Source organism: Telopea speciosissima, chromosome 3 (genome assembly GCF_018873765.1).
Source record: "Telopea speciosissima isolate NSW1024214 ecotype Mountain lineage chromosome 3, Tspe_v1, whole genome shotgun sequence".
NCBI lineage: Eukaryota > Viridiplantae > Streptophyta > Magnoliopsida > Proteales > Proteaceae > Telopea > Telopea speciosissima.
Window position 1 is genome coordinate 65,758,237 of NC_057918.1, and position 17,685 is coordinate 65,775,921.

Consider the following 17,685-nt stretch of genomic DNA (forward strand, 5'->3'; position numbering starts at 1 on the left):
GATGGGACAGCTTTTAAGAGATTGAAGACCAAGTTAGCTTCCTTTTTTGACGAGGATCTAGTTTCAATTCTTGTTGCTTAGCTTTTATTTAGAAGTTTATATTTTCTGAAGTTTCTATTTATGGGTTTTATGAATTAGTACAAGGGCATACCCAGTGCACGAGGCTACCGCTACTGTGGGGTCTGGGGAGGGTCATAATGTACGCAGCCTTACCCTCGTTCGCGGAGAGGCTGTTTCCAGAGACTTGAACCTGTGACTACTTGGTCACAATGAAGCAATTTTATGAATTAGTAATAGATTGGGACTGGGTTGCTTTGTAATTGGGTTATTATAAATAAGAGTATGAAGCTGAGCAAAAGAGGACAGAGATTGAAGAGAAAACAGTTATGGTTGAAGCTGTGATACGCGGCAACGGTGAGAGACTATGGATGAGAGCCTGGCTGAGAGAGCTGATCCTATCCCCCCTTCTATATCCCCTTCTTCTTCTTATTATTATTATCCTTTTATGTTTCTTCTTTCATATGCAAACAATTTAAACAACAATAAAGTGGATTCAACAAAGCACCCAGAAAGGGTATGTTAAGTGTATGTTCCTCTAATGTATCTCCTCGGTCTATTAAGTGTATGTTCCTTGGTTACTCTTGCACTCAAAAAGGGTATAAATGTTTTGATCCAGTTTCTAATACACAATTTACCAGTGCTGATGTCACTTTTTTTGAAAATACTCCTTATTTTTCTCGTTCTTCTATACTGCCCACAGTGCATAATGAAGATCTTTTTAGGTCCTCCATTACCTGTGCCCATACCCATTCCCTCACCACCAGCGGTTCAGGTCTATAACCATTGCCGACTTCGACCACCGGTCTTACCATCCACCACCACTACCATACCGGCTCCCACTGACCCAACCACTACACCTGGTCCATCACACTCTACTTCCCATATGCCGGATCTGCCATCTACTACAGCGGACACTGCTCCTCCTCACACATAATCTGATTCTGATGTTGAGGGCTCCATCGACTTACCAATTGTTGTTCGTAAAGGTACTCGCACTTGTACTCACAAATCCCGCCAATCTTTGATTGTTTATCCTATTGAGCAGTATGTTTCCATTTCTCATCTTCCATCCCACTATCACCCGCTTGCTTCTAATTTCTCTACTAACTTTGTGCCTAAGACTCACCCTGAGGCGTTTTCTCACCTTGGTTGGAAGGCTGCCGTTACCAAAGTGGATGCTTTATTATCTCAAAATACTTGGACTCTGGTTTCCTTGCTCACTGGGAAGGACGGTGGATTTATACTATCAAATACAATCCAGATGGTTTGTCGAGCGGCTCAAGCCCCGCTTTGTTGCTAAAGGCTATACTCAAACGTATGTGTCGATTACTTTGAGACTTTCTCACCCGTTGCGTGCCTGAATTCAGTTCGTATTCTTATTTCTCTGGCTGTTAATTTTGACTGGCCCTTATATAAGATGGATATCAAAAATGCTTTTCTCTATGGGGATCTTCAAGAGGAGGTTTATATGGAGCAACCTCCAGGGTATGCTGCTCAGGAGGAGAATTCTACTAAAGTTTGCAAGCTTCGTAAGGAAATTTATGGGTTGAAAGTTGAAACAATCCCCACAGGCATGGTTTGATAAGTTCAGCTCCATTGTCACTAAGGTTGGGTTCTCACAGTGTCGTTATTTTGATCGTTCCATTTTTGTTCGTCGTTAAGGCTAAAAAATGGTGGTGATGGTGGTCTATGTGGATGATATTATTATATTTGATAATGATGCTTCTGGTATTGCTTAAGTTAAATCATATCTTCATCAGCATTTTCAGATGAAATACTTGGGTGTTCTCAAGTATCTCCTTGGTATTGAAGTGTTGCGAAGCAAGAAAGGTGTTAGCTTATCTCAAAGGAAATATGTTCTTGACCTTTTAACTGACACCGGAATGCTTGCTTCCAAACCTGCAGGTACTCCCATGGATCCTCATCAAAAGCTTGGGTCCGTTGAGAGTAAGGATTTTTCTGATATTCATCGGTATAAAAGATTAGTTGGGAAACTCATTTATCTTATTGTCACTTGCCTAGATATATCCTTTGCCGTTGGAGTTATTAGTCAGTTCATGCAATATCCAAAGAAATTTCACTGGGATGCTGCCTGTCGTGTGTTGCGATATCTAAAAGGTGCTCCTGGTAAGGGTCTTATTTATCGGCCTAACCGACATGCTAATCTGGTTTGGTTTTTTGATGCTGATTGGGCTGGTGCTGATGATGATAGCCGTTCCACTACTGGTTATTGTACATTTGTGGGTGGTAATCTGGTCACCTGAAAAACAAGAAACAAACTATTATTACTCAATCAAGTGTTGAGGCTGAATATCGGGCAATGGCTCATACTACAGCTGAGTTGATGTGGTTAAAAGCATTGTTCCAAGAGTTGGGATTTCCTATTGCTCAACCTATGAAGATGTTTTGTGATAATCAAGCCGCTATTTATATTGCAAGTTATCCAGTGTTTCATGAGAGGACTAAGCACATTAAGGTTGATTGTCACTTTGTTCGGGATGCAGTTACGAAGAAGTTAATTTCTACTCCCTTGGTCTCTACTACCAATCAACTTGGTGATATGGTTACTAAGCCGTTGTTTGGACCTGCCTTTCGGAGGAGTTGTTCCAAGTTGGGTCTAGGTGACTTATACGCTCCAGCTTAAGGGGGAGTGTTGAAGTATATCGAGCACATAGAGAATTCTGATCGAGATTCCCTCCTCCTATGTGTCTCTTCTATTTGTGGAGTTTAGTTAGGATTGTCTAGTCCTAGTTTCTGTCTATGTTAGTTCCTATTGTAACTAGGAATAATTTATATTTTAGTTTCTATTTTTCATATTGTAACTAGGATTCCTAATTTAATTAGGAATCCCCTCTTTTGGCTGTAATCTAAACTATATAAATAAGGGAAATTTACGTTTACCACCCCTGGGATTTCAAACGATTACATCTACCACCCCTGGAATTTCATCTATTTCATTAACTTCCCCTATATTTTGAAAGATTCTTACAAATGTACCTATACCGTTAGATGAGAAGAGTTAAATGATGATGTAATCACCCAAATATTAACTAAATGCCCATAATACCCTTAATGAAGGTGCTTTTACACATTTACCCCCATTTGTTTGTAGCCCTAACCTGCTGGTTAATTTCTCTATCCTCTCTCTCCTTCCTCTTGCTGCCGGAGTCCCCTACTATTGCCAGAGTAGCCCTCGGAGATCCCTTCCGCTGCTGCTCCCTCTTACGCTTCTCCCCTCCCATCAACTCCCTCACAAGCCCCTCCACTTCCTCTCTCTTTACATCACTATCGATCTCCATGCCTATCCCCCACTTGGTGCACGCATACAGGCAATTCGTCTGTTGCTCTGCAAAGAAAGGCCAGCTAATCATGGGCACCCCTTCGCGTATACTCTCCAGAGTAGAATTCCATCCACAATGTGTCAAGAAACCACCAATCGAAGGATGACGAATAACTTGTTTTTGTAGGCACCAACCTGAAAGCAAACCTCTATCTTTAATCTCTTCCATGAATTCTCCTGAAATGATCTCTGAACCACCATTCACAATATTGGGTCTAATGACCCATAAGAAGTGGTATCTGCTATCGGCTAGTCCCCAAGCAAACTCGTTCAGCTGTTGTGGCATTATAATCGCTAGGCTTCTGAAGTTCACATACACAACTGATTTGGGTTTTCATTCATTTAACCACTCCAAGCATCCCCTGTCTTCTCTCCACAGATTTGATTCAATACAGTTCAATTCAGCTTCTGCCTCTTTTGATTCTGATGAGACTTGCCTTAAGAGCATAGATAGTGGACCTATGGTGTAAAGCTTGGGAAATTTGGATTTGATGGCATCGATAAACTCAGCTTCTAAATCATCAAACGTTTTAGAATAAGACCCTGAGTTTTGAGGTCTTCTATCACTGAATTATTATTCTATCTTTCCCTTTTTTTTATTCAATGATGAATCCCTCTACCGTTAGGGTTCAAGAGTAGAAATAAGGGAAGAAGAAGAAGATGAGTACAAGGGCAATATTGTCATTTTCTTACAAAACTAACAGAAGTAATTTTTGAAATTTCAGGGGTGGTAGACGTAATTGTTTGAAACCCCAAGGGTGGTAGACGTAAATTTCCCTATAAATAAAGACATGGTGAGGGAGACAGTTAAGTTCGATCCCTCTTAACAGCTCTCCTCTCTTCTTCTCTCAGTTCTGGTTCTCTCTTGTTTAATTCTGTTACAGGCTTGAAGAAAGACAAACACAAATCTATAATGGAACATAAAATGGAAGAGTATTCTTCCCTCAAGCTGGCATTCTCTGATGTAGATATGATAGGCTGCAAGTTTACAACACTAACTAACCTACTGAAATCCAGAATCGCAGTGAACAGAATAATAGAATAAACAGGACAGCGTACAAAAGAAGCAAATTACTTAATTTCCAGCAATAGGATGGGACTGGAAATCAAGTCGAGTAGGCTTTATGTCCAGTTGAATGAGTGCTCCAAAGGTGGGACTGATCCGATGGACTAATCTGCAGAAAACTCTATAAACAGAAATAGAAAGTACACAGAAATTAGAATTGTAATAGGGGAACTCAAATATTTCCAGATCCAGAATTCAGATCCGGTCCAAAGTCAGGTAGAGGAGAGGTCCTATATGGCTGATTGAATGCCTAAAATTCCACATTCATCTAATGGAGTAATTGGGAGAAACAGACAGAGACTGAAATTATAACGTATGATAAGCAGAAAATAGCAACCAAGGGAAAGCTACTCTAGCTTATAACCCCTCAGTCTGAGGGATGTCAGACTCAGATCGAAGGCAATAATAGGGTGGTTGGATTACATACTCAAAACTCGGATTATTCTGATGGTTTGATTCATAGAAATCTAGGGTGGAAAATTAGACTACTATGCTGTTAAATGTCCAATTGCAGGCACCAAAACTGAACTGGAAATTATCAGAACTTGAACAACAGCAGCAGTGAATCAATCAAACATTAAAGAGAGACTGATATTACCAGATTAGAAGCCCACGAAAGTGAGCGATGGCTGCTGGACTTCACTGGACAGAGTAGCAATTGAATACTAAACAGGACAAAAAAAAAAGAGCCTCTCACCATAAACAGTCTCCCACAGCAACTGACTCACTCAGCACACAAGGCAAAGCCCATTCTTTCAACATCCAAAACCGATAGAGGTGTCCTCCTTTTCTTCTATTTATAGAATAAAGTAAACAACTACAAAGTAAAGCTCTCCATGCATGGAGGCCTCTTGATAGAAAATAGAAACTAAGTCTCCCTGTTGCTATTACATGAAATAGAAAGAAGGAAATTAGAAACTTGCTAATAACTAACAGTTACAAGGAATAAGAAACCAGATAATGGCAGCATTATGATAGAAACTTTCTCCACTTGATATATCCAATGGGGTCCACAAGATCATCTGAAAATTATTCCCACGCAAGGCTGCAATTATCTACTGAAATATCTCCCCTGGTATGGCTAGTATGGGTCCCACACAATCTGGTAAATATTCAACAGATTCCTCTCCATGCAAGCTGTCCATAGGGTCCACCATAACTTTCAAAATATCCTTCAAATATTTTTGGTTGATGTCCATTTTGGGGCAGAACAAAGCTGGTCCAGTGGGCTGAAATATACCCAACAGTTGGGCTCAAATATGGGCCTGCCTAGGAGTCAAATCAATGAACTTGTACTGCATCAGCTCTCCCCCACTTGGAAAAACTCGAACTCGAGTTTTAGTGAGTCGAGAAATCAATAGAGTATGATGGATATCAAGCTTCTGTCCAAACAAATACTCCGGCAGCTCACGATAATTATAGATGCAGTACTCCAGACCATAGTTTAAGATCTCGCGATATATCGGTATCTCGGGCTTGTCGAGATGGCCAAAATATACCGAAATATCGCCAAAATATGGTATTTTCTCTGCCATATTTCGGCAGTCCATCTCGATGGGTTTTTGGCCATATTAAGGCCTGATACTTCATGTACACCCTTATTTAAGCTAAATAAACACATTTAAACCTTCATATTACCAAAAAATGAACTCAAAGTGGTGTTTTGGGTATGCACCATTGATTGATAGTATACGGTCGCCGACCCTGATGTATAAATAGTTAAATACACATTGTTTAAATACTCAAAGACATAATAAGAAATTTAAACAAAGTAATGAAACAAAAATAAAGTCAAATGTAGCCTTTAGTTTAAACTTTAAAGTTTAAACTCATAAAGTCATAAGTGCATAAGTTCATAAGTCATAACTCATAAACTAAATTAGAAAGCATGATAAGATTACCTTCTAATTAAAAGGGGAGTCCCCAAGTACATTTACTGATAATGTGGTCAAACAAGACAAGTGAGACTTTGAGGGAGACACAAATGTGACATGGACTGAGATGAAGACTTGTATTAAGAGGGTTGCCAAAGATGTTCTAGGGGAAGAAGGGTAGTCACCAGGCCCCTAGGGAGAATTGGTGGTGGGACGTGGAGGCCCAAACAGCCCTTAAGACCAAGAAGGAGAGTTAAGACATGGCAACGGACTGAAGAATTAGATGATAAAAAAAAGGTATATCAAGGCCCAAAAAGAGGCTAAAAAGATGGTGGGGATGGCTAGGGCAAAGAAATGAGGACCTCTATATTAATCTAAACACAAAATAAGGGGAAAAAACTATTTATAAGATAGCTAAAATGAGATAAAGGAAGAGTAGAGAGTTCGATCAAGTGAGATGTATCAAAGGGGATGATGGACGAGTGTTGGTAAGGGATGAGAACATTGCGAAGAGATGGGACGACTATACTTGTGAACTACTTAATGGAGATAGCTCGAGTAGGATTGACCTGGAGGATTGCAGTATACACCGAGACACCATACACCATCAATATATACGTAAGGTTGGTGTGGCGAAAGTTAAAGAAGCCTTAAGAAAGATGAAAGCAGGTAAGACACCAAGACCAGATGAGATCCCAATAGAAGTGTGGAAAACCTTAGGAGATTGTGGGGTATATTGGTTAACCATACTGTTTAACATGATTATGACCACAAAGAAAATGCCAGATGAATGGAGGAAAAGCATTGTAGTTCCGATCTACAAGAATAAAGGGGATATCAAGAGATGTGATAACTATAGATGCATAAAACTAATGAGTCATACAATGAAACTATGGGAGAAGATTATTGAAGCCCATTTGAGAAGGGAGACTCATATCTCGGAGAACCAATTTGGCTTTATGCCGGGTAGATCCACGGCAGAAGCTATCTACCTACTGAGGAGGCTCATGGAAGGTTATAGAGCTAGCAAGAAAGATCTCCATATGGTCTTTATCGACCTGGAACAAGCCTATGACAGAGTCTCTAGAGATTTAATCTAGCATGTTCTTGTGAAGAGAGGGATGTCGAGTAGATATGTGGAGATAATTAAAGGTATGTACACAGGCGTGGTAACTAGTGTGAGATCTGTGGAAGGTCAAGGCAAGGAATTCTCAATTACGATTGAGTTACATCAGGGATCAGCCTTAAGCCCTTATTTGCTTGCGCTCATCATGGATTATTTAACCAAGAGCATCCAAGATGAGATCTTGTGGTGTATGCTCTTCGCCGATGATATTGTTTTGGTGGATGAGACAAAAACATGGATTAACGATAAGCTAGAGCTTTGGAGGTCTACCTTGGAAACAAGAGGCTTTAAGATTAGTAGATCAAATTAGAGTATTTGATGTGTAACTTTAGTCACACAATGACAAATAATGAAGTGGTGAAAATTGAGAAGAGAGAGATACTGCAAAGTGACTGTTTTAGATATTTGGGGTCAATTATAAACAACGAAGGTGACATAGAGAATGATGTTTCACAGAGAATTAAAGCGGGATGGATGAAGTGCAGAGGTGCGACCAGAGTGTTGTGTGACCGACGTATCCCTTTAAAGCTTAAAGGAAAGTTCTATAGGACTATTGTCTGACCGGCTATGATGTATGGGGCAGAATATTGGGCAGTTAAGAAGTGTCATATAGAGAAGCTATGTGTGGTTGAGATGAGGATGTTGAGATGGATGTGTGGCAAAACTCAGAAGGATAAAGTGAGGAATGAACGTATTAGAGCTGATTTGAGAGTTGCCCCGAATGACAAGCTCTGAGAAAGTCGTCCAAGGGGGTATGGCCATGTTCAGCGGAGGCCTAGGGATGCCCCAGTAAGGAGGAGCGATCTGATCCTGATTTAAGGAACTAAACGAACTAGGGGCAGGCCTAAACTGACTATAGAAGAAGTAGTGAGGAAGGACATGCATAGTCTACGTCTTGTCCCAAGTATGACTTCGAATAGAGCCTATTGGAGGGCATGATCCATGGAGTCGACCCCATTTAGCTGAGATTCTCCTGACGTGATGGTTTGATTCACAGAAATCTATGGTAAAAAATTAGACTAATATGTTGTTAAATATCCAATCGCAGGCACCAAAACTGGACTGGAAATTATCAGAACTTGAACAGCATCAGTGAATCAATCAAACATTTAGGAGATATTGATATTACCAGATTAGCAGCCCACGAAAGTGAGGGATGGTTGCTGGAGTTTACTGGACAGAGTAGCAGTTGAATAACAAACAGACAAAAAAAAAAAAAAGAAAGAAAGGAAATGAAAAGATACAAAGGAGGGATAGGGAAGGGCCTCTCACCCATACAGTCTCACACAGCAACTGACTCACTCAGCACACAAGGCAAAGCCCATTCTTTCAACATACAAAACTGATAGTGGTGTCCTCCCTTTTTTCTATTTATAAAATAAAGTAAACAATTACAAAGTAAAACTCTCCATGCATGGAGGCCTCTTGGTGGAAAATAGAAACTAAATCTCCCTATTGCTATTACATGAAATAGGGAGAAGGAAATTAGAAACTTGCTAATAACTAACAGTTACAAGGAATTAGAAACTTATCAAAAAGAAACTAGATTATGGAAGCATTAGGATAGAATCTTTCTCCACTTGATATATCCAATGGGCCCCACAAGATCTTCGTAAAATTATCCCCACACAAGGCTGCAATTATTTACTGAAATATCTCCCCCGCTATGGGCAGTATGGGTGCCATACAATCTGGTAAATATTAAAAATATTCTTCTCCGTGCAAGCTGTCCATGGGGCCCACCATAAATTTCAAAATATCTTTCAAATATTGCTGGTCGATGGCCATTTTGGGGCAGAACAAAGCTGGTCCAATGGGCTGAAATATACCCAACACCTGAGCACAAATATGGGCCTGCCTAGGAGTCAAATCTATGGACTTGTACTGCATTATTGTCATCTCATCCTTTTTCTTGTAGTTCTCCCTCCCCCCTTTTTATTCTTTAGATTGACACGCCAATTTATGAAGAGCATAGTTTTGATAAGACCAACAGAATTAGGAATGCTAGAAGCAGATTATATCACTTCCATCTTGGAAACTCAACTGTGGATCTAGAATCATTTCACCACCTTAAAGAACTAGAATCTTAAAGAATCTATTATGTCTCCAAAACAATTGTGATGCATTAAGCAGAACACTGTCTGTTTGGTAGGAGAAAATTAGCAGCACCAATGAACATCAATTTAATAACATAATAATTAAATTTTTTTTTTACTTTTCTGCTTTCTACGGAATTCACTTAGGGTCAGTCCATTATTTTACAAGAAATCCATAAGAATAGCAGCCAGCAACAGGGTCTAAAAGTAAATGAAAAGTATTCTATTCTTTTTTTTTTTCCTTGAGACTGAGAAAGCACTTTCTACATTGCTCAAACCTTTTTGCTATGATACTCGACAATGTATACCTAAGGAGTTAGGACCATGGCAACTAAATCATTACCAATAAAAATGGATATGTACCTAACTAAGGAGCTTATCAATAGGGAGCCAAAAGCTAATCTTAGAGATGTTCCAACTGAGCACCCAGACAGGTATGAACCGATGACCTGTTGATCTGCAGTCAAATGCACAACCACTTAACTATGAATCCATAATGAGTGCATTTCAGACGATCCAACCATGCATGTAAGTCCAACAAATGCACTAGCGAGAAGAACTATCTTTTTGCAAAATTAGAAACATTAAGAGGATGGGGGGTGGGGGGGAGAGGCAGGAAATAACTTTGATTTGAGTCATGAGGAAAGACAAGTGCTCATTGCCTTACATAGAGTGATTGGAGGCACATGTTCAGGAAGCTGCTGCCGAGAAGTTCACTAAGCCAATGCTTGAACACACTAAAATCAATGCAAGCTAATTAGTTGCATTGTATCAGAAAGCCTTGATGCCCAGAAGAACATACTTGGATATAGCAAAGATACATGCAATATGGAAATTATACCTGGAATATGGCTGTCGCCTTGAGCGCCTTGGACTCTGCCAGGCGTTGCCTATACAATATGGCAGCTTGGCTTCATCTCCGATTGTCTTGCAACTATAGCAACTATGCTTCATACCAATGAAGCTATCCTTGCCACTTCTCTGATCATCATGGTCTTGATATCTCCCCTATTATGCTACACCAGTCAAGATATGCTCAAACCCTTTCCATTCCCTTATTTGATTCTGTCTTGTTTTTTCTGTTTTTCTTAATGGTAGAACAGTAACAGTAACAATTTTACTCATACAATTCCGTTGGTTTACATACTCACAAATCTCCCAGATGCAGTGTCTTGGAATTACGAAGATAAATAGCTCATTATATGATGAAATTATCTCTCAGTTTATTACTGTTCAAAGAATATAAATTATAACTATCTCAATAAGGATTTGACTTTTTCATCATTTCCCCCCTCTTGTTTTCCCCTCAGAGAGTGTAAAGGTGATCACACACATCTCCTCGGTGCAACCAATGATATTGAGTTCACAGCTGAAAGAAATGTCGTGCAATCTTGGTTCCCAGGATATCTCTCTAGTGACGTACAAGCCCACTAAACTTGTTTATCATCCAAGAGAACCTTTCTTTATTATCAGAAGGGTAGGCTCTTTGTCTTTCTTGCATCCAAAATTTCCATCTACTGAATAAACAGGACATCATACTTATTCAAAGCTAGGAGGAACAACCAATTTTCAGGATAACCTGAATTTCCATTTTAAACATAAAAGGTATCAAACCATTAAAACCTAACAAAAGTACACTGACCTACTGCGTAAGCTTGTACTAACAGTCCTTAGATCCATCTGATTAATGAGAACCATTGTATTCTAAAGAATACATCAAATGAGATTTTTTCATATGAAGTAATTGTGTTTATAGAAGAGTGTGTTGTATGGACCATTCAATAGGTCCCTCCAAAGTTTCAACCATATTTATGCTGTCCTGTTCTTTTCTGTTTTTTCCTTTCTCCAATGGATACTGAATTGGGAGTGTCCGCTGTTTTTTTGAGAAACAGCATGCACCCGTTCCCGACCAATGCATGGGCATTTTTCCCAGTTTAGAAATAAATTTCTGTGAGGTACATCTAAATTGAGTTTGTCTATGACTGTCAATTCCTTTTCAATTACTAAAATTGAAGTGGAAGTTAATGCCACAGAATCACTCTCCTGTTAGCAAAAACAAAGCAGGAGAGTTCTGCTCAATTCGGATTCTGACATACATAGTAACACTATGTGCTTGGTTATGCAACTACACATTGACTATGAAAGTCCTTCCATGCGTTTCACAGCCAATGAAGATCACAGCAGTATTTCCCATGTATTTTAAAGACAACTCAGATGTGATTATTGTGACATCCTTCTTTCAGATTGTTGGCTAATATAATTTACAAGTATGTCATATTTTTTCTGAGTATCAATAACATTCAAGTAAAGCTGTCATCATCAACCTACTTACCATAAAAAAACAAGAACTCATGGATGTGGGATGTTCAGAAGAATGGGCTAAAGCACCTCCTTGCAACTGGTCACCCATTCCTCTGCCAGAGTTAAGAGGAGAGATTTTTGAAGATCTGCACGCAAATGGAGGATATGTCTCCCTTGGTAAACATTTTCAATTCCTAGTTCTGGGCAGAAACCAATTCAACCTTCTGGTGTAAAAAGAGCGGATAATAGACAATGGCGATTTTGGCCACTGAACAAATCCCTTAAGGACAGTGGTACCCAATCATCAGGAGTACTTCAGTTATGAAATGAAAGGGATCTCACAAATGTATGCATGTAATACCACCATGCAATACAACTTAGATTCACTAGTACCTGAAATAAGTGATGCCATTAAATATTTAGAAAATGATTTTCCTTCATATATGGAAACAAAATAAAATTTCATACATGCAAAATGCTTTTTCCTAGAGTGTATTTACAGTAGATTTTTTCATTTTGTAATGGTGTACTGCTGGATAGAATGACTCCAAAACATTTCCATATCACATGTTTACAGATTTTTTTTTCATGTCATGTTGAAGGGGAAACCTTGACAGGACGGTATGGAGTCTATTGAACTTCTACGCTTATGTGCAGTATCATGTATAGGTAGAAACCTAACCCCCCCACCTCTCCCCTTCAACTCTTGGGTTTTTTTAAGTCTCTGTGAACTACCTCTGTTGATATTTAGGCTGACAATATATGATTCAACAGTGTTCTAGAGGCTTTATACAAAGAAGGATGAGGAGGCATTTGGAAAGTCTGGCACAGGTGATGGGCCTCAAACTGAAATGACCTCTCTTTCTATGTATGTCTTACTAAATTTTCAACCCTCTCTCACAACTCAACTTGCAGGTCCTGCAGAAATCAGGGATAAGAGAAGACGAACAGAACAAGGAAGTCCAAGGTGAATATATACAACTAAATTATATTTATTTGAATGTTTCCATTTAAAATATCCCAAGACCGTAAACAACCTATGTTACTCAGATACCTCAAACGGTATGCCATATTGTGTGGATAGGTATATTTTTATAAACTTCGTCAGATACTTGAAAATGACAATGCCCTTGCCATATGTGGGTAACATAGCACACAGCTGGTGACATCACTAACCCAGTCCAGTAATACAGAATTGCTTCAACTTTAAGCTTTTACTCAGAAGAAGGATCAGGTTCTATGGTTCTTCTCTCTTCCTCCAGACCAAAGTTCTGCTGCAATGGGGTAATCTTAGCAGAACTGCCAACAATTAACTGGTGACATTAATTTTGTTATGGTAGTTGATTTTACTGCTATAAAAAACTGTGTGGTTTGATGCAGGTTGCAAGTACATGACAAAAGTGGTAATCTCCTCAAAATAAAAAATCTTCAGAGGGAAGTGTTGCCCTTTTAGCAAGAAGATCAAGAGAATCAATTCCCTGCTTAAAATTCATGCATTCAATCGACTCCGTCGGCAATGGTTAAAAATTCCAAAGTTTTATTCCTTGAAGAGATAGAGCAAGTTGGATTAATTCAAGTGAAGTTCCAAATTATGTATGTAACTAATTTGCTTATTGTAACAGTAAGGGATGCATGTAACTAATTTGCTTATTGTAACAGCAATGAACTAAGCACGATGAGTGTTAAATTCAGACTATAGAATTATGTCTAGCTGAGTTATATTATGACAAATTTTTCATTGATCATCTGACCATTTTCATCTTTGAACTTTGAAAAGCCGAAAAAAGCAATAGGCCCACAAAAAGTATCCAGTCTCAGGAAAGATGCACGTCCCCTTTGATGGAGGATGTGGTCACACCAAAGTTTGTAGACACCTATGTAATAAAGACAATGCTTTTGAGTTTATTATGAACCAGACATCTAGATCATTCATCCTTTGGCTATTTATACAATAAAACTATGTCATATCTGTTTCCTGAAGCAGCTTTTTAGATGTTAATGGAACTAGTGGAGCAAAAAACAGCAAGAGAAACAAAGTTTAATCACTGAAGAGTCTCAATAGAAAAAGGTCGGGCATGTAATTAATGGCTTTTGCAGCATGTTTGTAAACATCTCACACTACTAGTAAAGTCCATCAATTAGTATACAAGAATTGCAATATTAGTTCCTGCACTTGAACAGGCTCTACAAGATTCTTGATTTGAGTGACCATTTAACTCCATAATTCTGAAAGGTGAAGGGGACGAATTTAGGACTAGATTATGATCTACAGGAGTAAAATTCTGTGTAAAACTACAAGAAATGGAACAGAAATTGAAACTGCATATTTGTAGAAAATGAGGAAATATTTCACTAAAACTAATAAATTCTATTCAAAACTTACTTTTCTGTATCCAAATACAAGAAAAAGAAGACCCAACAAGTCTCACTCCAACTCAAATTCAGGAAGTGGGCGCATCAACATACTTTCCGACTCAAACTCTGCCAATGAGGGACCAGCACCCTCCCCACATCTCAAGTTGCGATTGCAAGACAAAGCCCCAAATAAACTAAAACTCATGAGCAAGATTCCAATCAAATGTAACACAAACAACAGATTTATCAGAGCTACACCTCTCAACCTATCCTCTTCCAGATCGCACTGAACGTCAGTGGTCGATTGAGCCGGAGAAAATGAGATCTTACGACAACCCTTCAAAGAGAAGGTGTCAGAATACAAGGACAACCCAGCCTGCAACACCCAAGTCCCCTTGAAAATAAGACTTGAAGAGAGTGCCACTTCTGCGAAAAAAGCGGTAGGCAGAAACGAAAGGTAAAAGCAAGCAGCAGCACATAAAAGCGTGAGCCCACCTAACAATTCGTAAACACGGCTACCGAGCCCTGTAATTTCCTTTCCGATCAGTGAATACTCTATGAGAAACGCAATTCCAGCGAACACAAAGACAAGACTTTCGTGCATGAGAAAAGGGTCGATATTTTCTCGGAGAATCACCAAAATGACGAGGATCCAGAAGAGACTTCCCACTGCTGCTTGCTGAAAGAAAGCGAATCGGTACGTTGCATGACCAGAGAACGATAAGAAGAAGAAAATCTCGGAGAATGAGGCAATGGGGAGGGCGATAAGGAGGACGTATAAATCAATGTTTTTCCATCTGGGTTCTGACATATACCATATCTTTGATCTGTAGGCGCATGGGTTCTTGAGATATAAAGAGAATGAGCAGAGGAGGCGACGAATTCCAACTGGGACGAAGAAGAGAAATGCAAAGAAATGTGTTGCTAATGATCCCATTTTCCTGCTCTGCTTCCTTCTTTTCCGCTGCTGGTGGAAAAGAGAACGAAGAATTCTTATCTAATTCTTCCTAATAGAGATTCAAAATCCATAGCAGATAATAGTTCTTGGAGTGTTACCCTTTCATAATTCGGTGTAAAATCCTGCAGAACTGCGTTTGAAGTTTCATTTATCTGAGAATGATAGAAGTTGAAAGAAGAATTTTTTTTTTTTTTTTTTTTTTTTTTTTTTTTTTTTGAGAATGATACAAGTTGAAAGAAGATTTTTTTGTTTTATGCGAGAGGGGGGGGGGACATTTACAACCATGGACTATGGAAAAAATGGGGAATCGAATCGGCGAATTTGGATCGAAATTGGTTGACACCAATCCTGATTTCCACCGCTCCAAATCATTGCTTCTTGAATTTGAATCAGATGATCCGATTCGTAGTCATTTTCGTTAAGGGTGTAAATGAATAGTCAAAATCCGTTTTCGTATCTGTGTTCGTATCCGTTTAGCATTATCCAAATCCATCCGAAAGTTAAACGGATGCGGATATGGATAAGCTATAGCTATTTGAAAAGCTCTATTTACATGTAAACAGATAAAATATTTGATTCTTATCCGTGTCCATATCCGTTTAGCATTATGCGAATCCGTCTGATAGCTAATCAAATGCGGATGCGGTTATAGCACTATCCAAGCCGAATCCGATCCATTTACAGCCCTAAGATTATAACGAAAGTTAGGGCTGTAAACGGATCGGACTCGGCTCGGATAGTGCTATATCTGCATCCGCATTCGATTAGCTATCGAACGGATTCGGATAGTGCTAAATGGATATGGATCAGATATTTTATCTGTTTACATGTAAATATAGCTTTTTGGATAGCTATAGCCTATTCGTATCTGCATCTATTTAGTTTTCGGACGGATTCGAATAATGCTAAATGGATACGAAAACGGATTTCAGCTATTCAGTTACACCCCTACTTGAATTGGATTGATTCATAAGTCGATTCTCAGATTGATTCAAATCCAATTAGGAACGGAATCCTCTTTGACCTATTCGGATCCCGATTCCGAGTTTTAAAACCTTGGGTAATTGGCATGTGAGGTTCCCAATGTTTTGTGTAAATTACACCTAAGGTGCCCAACTTTTGGAATCTTATTATTTGGGGGAACTCATGTTTCATAATATGAAGTATGAGGTACCTCAGGTTTCCCTGCTGGTACAGTTGCGGTTCTTTATTTTTATATTTCCAATTTTATCCTTGATGTTTGCTTTGCTGATGGAAATGAATAGGGAAAGAAAGCAGGGGAGGGAGTGGGAGAACGGACTAGAGAGGAGGGCTATTGCAAGTTTACCACAGTGAGGGAGATGGGGAGAACAAGGAAGTAGGGAAGCAGGGTTGGATCGATCTAAGAAGAAGATGAAGGGTTGAAGCAGGGACGATGAAGGAGAGCAAAGACGGTTGGAGGCGGAGAGACTAAGTTTTCTAGCAGCGGGAGGTAGAGCATTGCAACAGTAGGTGACTAAGCTTTCTAGCGACGGGAGGTGGAGCTCTTGCAGTAGCGTGAGGTGGATGTGAGTTTGCAGCAATGATGATGACATTACCTTTGTTCTTCCTCACCCAACCCCCACCCTGTCAAAAATTCACAATCCCTTCCCACCCCACCATTGAAATCCTCTTTCCTCGCCATCCCTAGCCCTAGACTCCCCCCTTTTACAACCAACCTCGACCCCAGTCCCTACTGCTGCAACTACTGTCCCCACCATTCTTGTCGTACCCAGCACCTCATTCTGCGACCCCATTATGCCCCTTTCCCCACCATCTTTTTCCCTGTCCCCGTGCCCCCCTCCTCTTCCCTGCACGCCCACCACCACTTCCACTTGTAGCACCAAAATCCCACATCTTCGAAGTGCACCCTTTGCTCATCACTAACGATCCACACACCCATCTCTACCCTCTCTTCAATTTTTGGGAGGAGGAAGGGAAGGCCGAGGAAGCAGAGGGTGGGGGAGGGAAGAAAGAGGGGGAGAGGGATGTTAGATTAAAGTGATCCGAATAGGGACAAAATCCCAAAAGCCAGGATCTCCATAGGGCGTTCAAGAACACAATCAAATAAATAATAGAAAATAGGGATAGAACCACTGACCTTGTTTCGCATCCATAGTGATGATGATTGCAGCGGAAAATAAAGAACAAAGATCTAGGTGCTTCCCCTCTATTCCCAAAGTAACTGGCCTGATGAGAATACCGAATGCACAGGGACGACGAACACTGAATATCTCCCTCTCTTTCAAGAATGCACTCCTCAATAGTAATTGAGAATAATAAGTTGTGATGGGTAGAGGGGGGGACCTAGCTCTCCTTATATAGTAATCCCTATAGGGTCTGACTCATCACAGTCCCAATAGGAATCTATCTGGCCCACACTAAGCCAGTCCACATTAGACTTCTAATATAACTTAATGACCCCACTTTATTAGACCAAAACCCTAATTAGCCTGGTTTAGGGATTTAATTATGTCCATATAGAATTTTA

At 39.7% G+C, this 17,685-nt stretch overlaps 3 protein-coding genes and 1 pseudogene across 3 annotated transcripts; 2 read left to right on the top strand and 2 right to left on the bottom strand.

Annotated features, from left to right (window-relative positions):
- Positions 1-1,528: 1,528 nt before the first annotated feature.
- LOC122655421 (uncharacterized mitochondrial protein AtMg00240-like) lies at positions 1,529-2,324 on the top strand. Its single transcript, XM_043849615.1, has 2 exons — positions 1,529-1,631; positions 1,966-2,324. The coding sequence occupies exons 1-2, from the start codon at positions 1,529-1,531 to the stop codon at positions 2,322-2,324; spliced, it is 462 nt and encodes a 153-aa protein (XP_043705550.1).
- An 828-nt stretch (positions 2,325-3,152) lies between these two features.
- LOC122655422 (7-deoxyloganetin glucosyltransferase-like) lies at positions 3,153-3,686 on the bottom strand. The gene has a single exon (XM_043849616.1). It carries the CDS (start codon positions 3,684-3,686, stop codon positions 3,153-3,155), a length of 534 nt encoding a protein of 177 aa, XP_043705551.1.
- Positions 3,687-9,913: 6,227 nt separating this feature from the next.
- Positions 9,914-13,284, top strand: LOC122655424 (annotated as a pseudogene).
- Positions 13,285-14,288: 1,004 nt separating this feature from the next.
- LOC122655425 lies at positions 14,289-15,155 on the bottom strand. Its single transcript, XM_043849617.1, has one exon. It carries the CDS (start codon positions 15,153-15,155, stop codon positions 14,289-14,291), a length of 867 nt encoding a protein of 288 aa, XP_043705552.1.
- Positions 15,156-17,685: the final 2,530 nt, after the last annotated feature.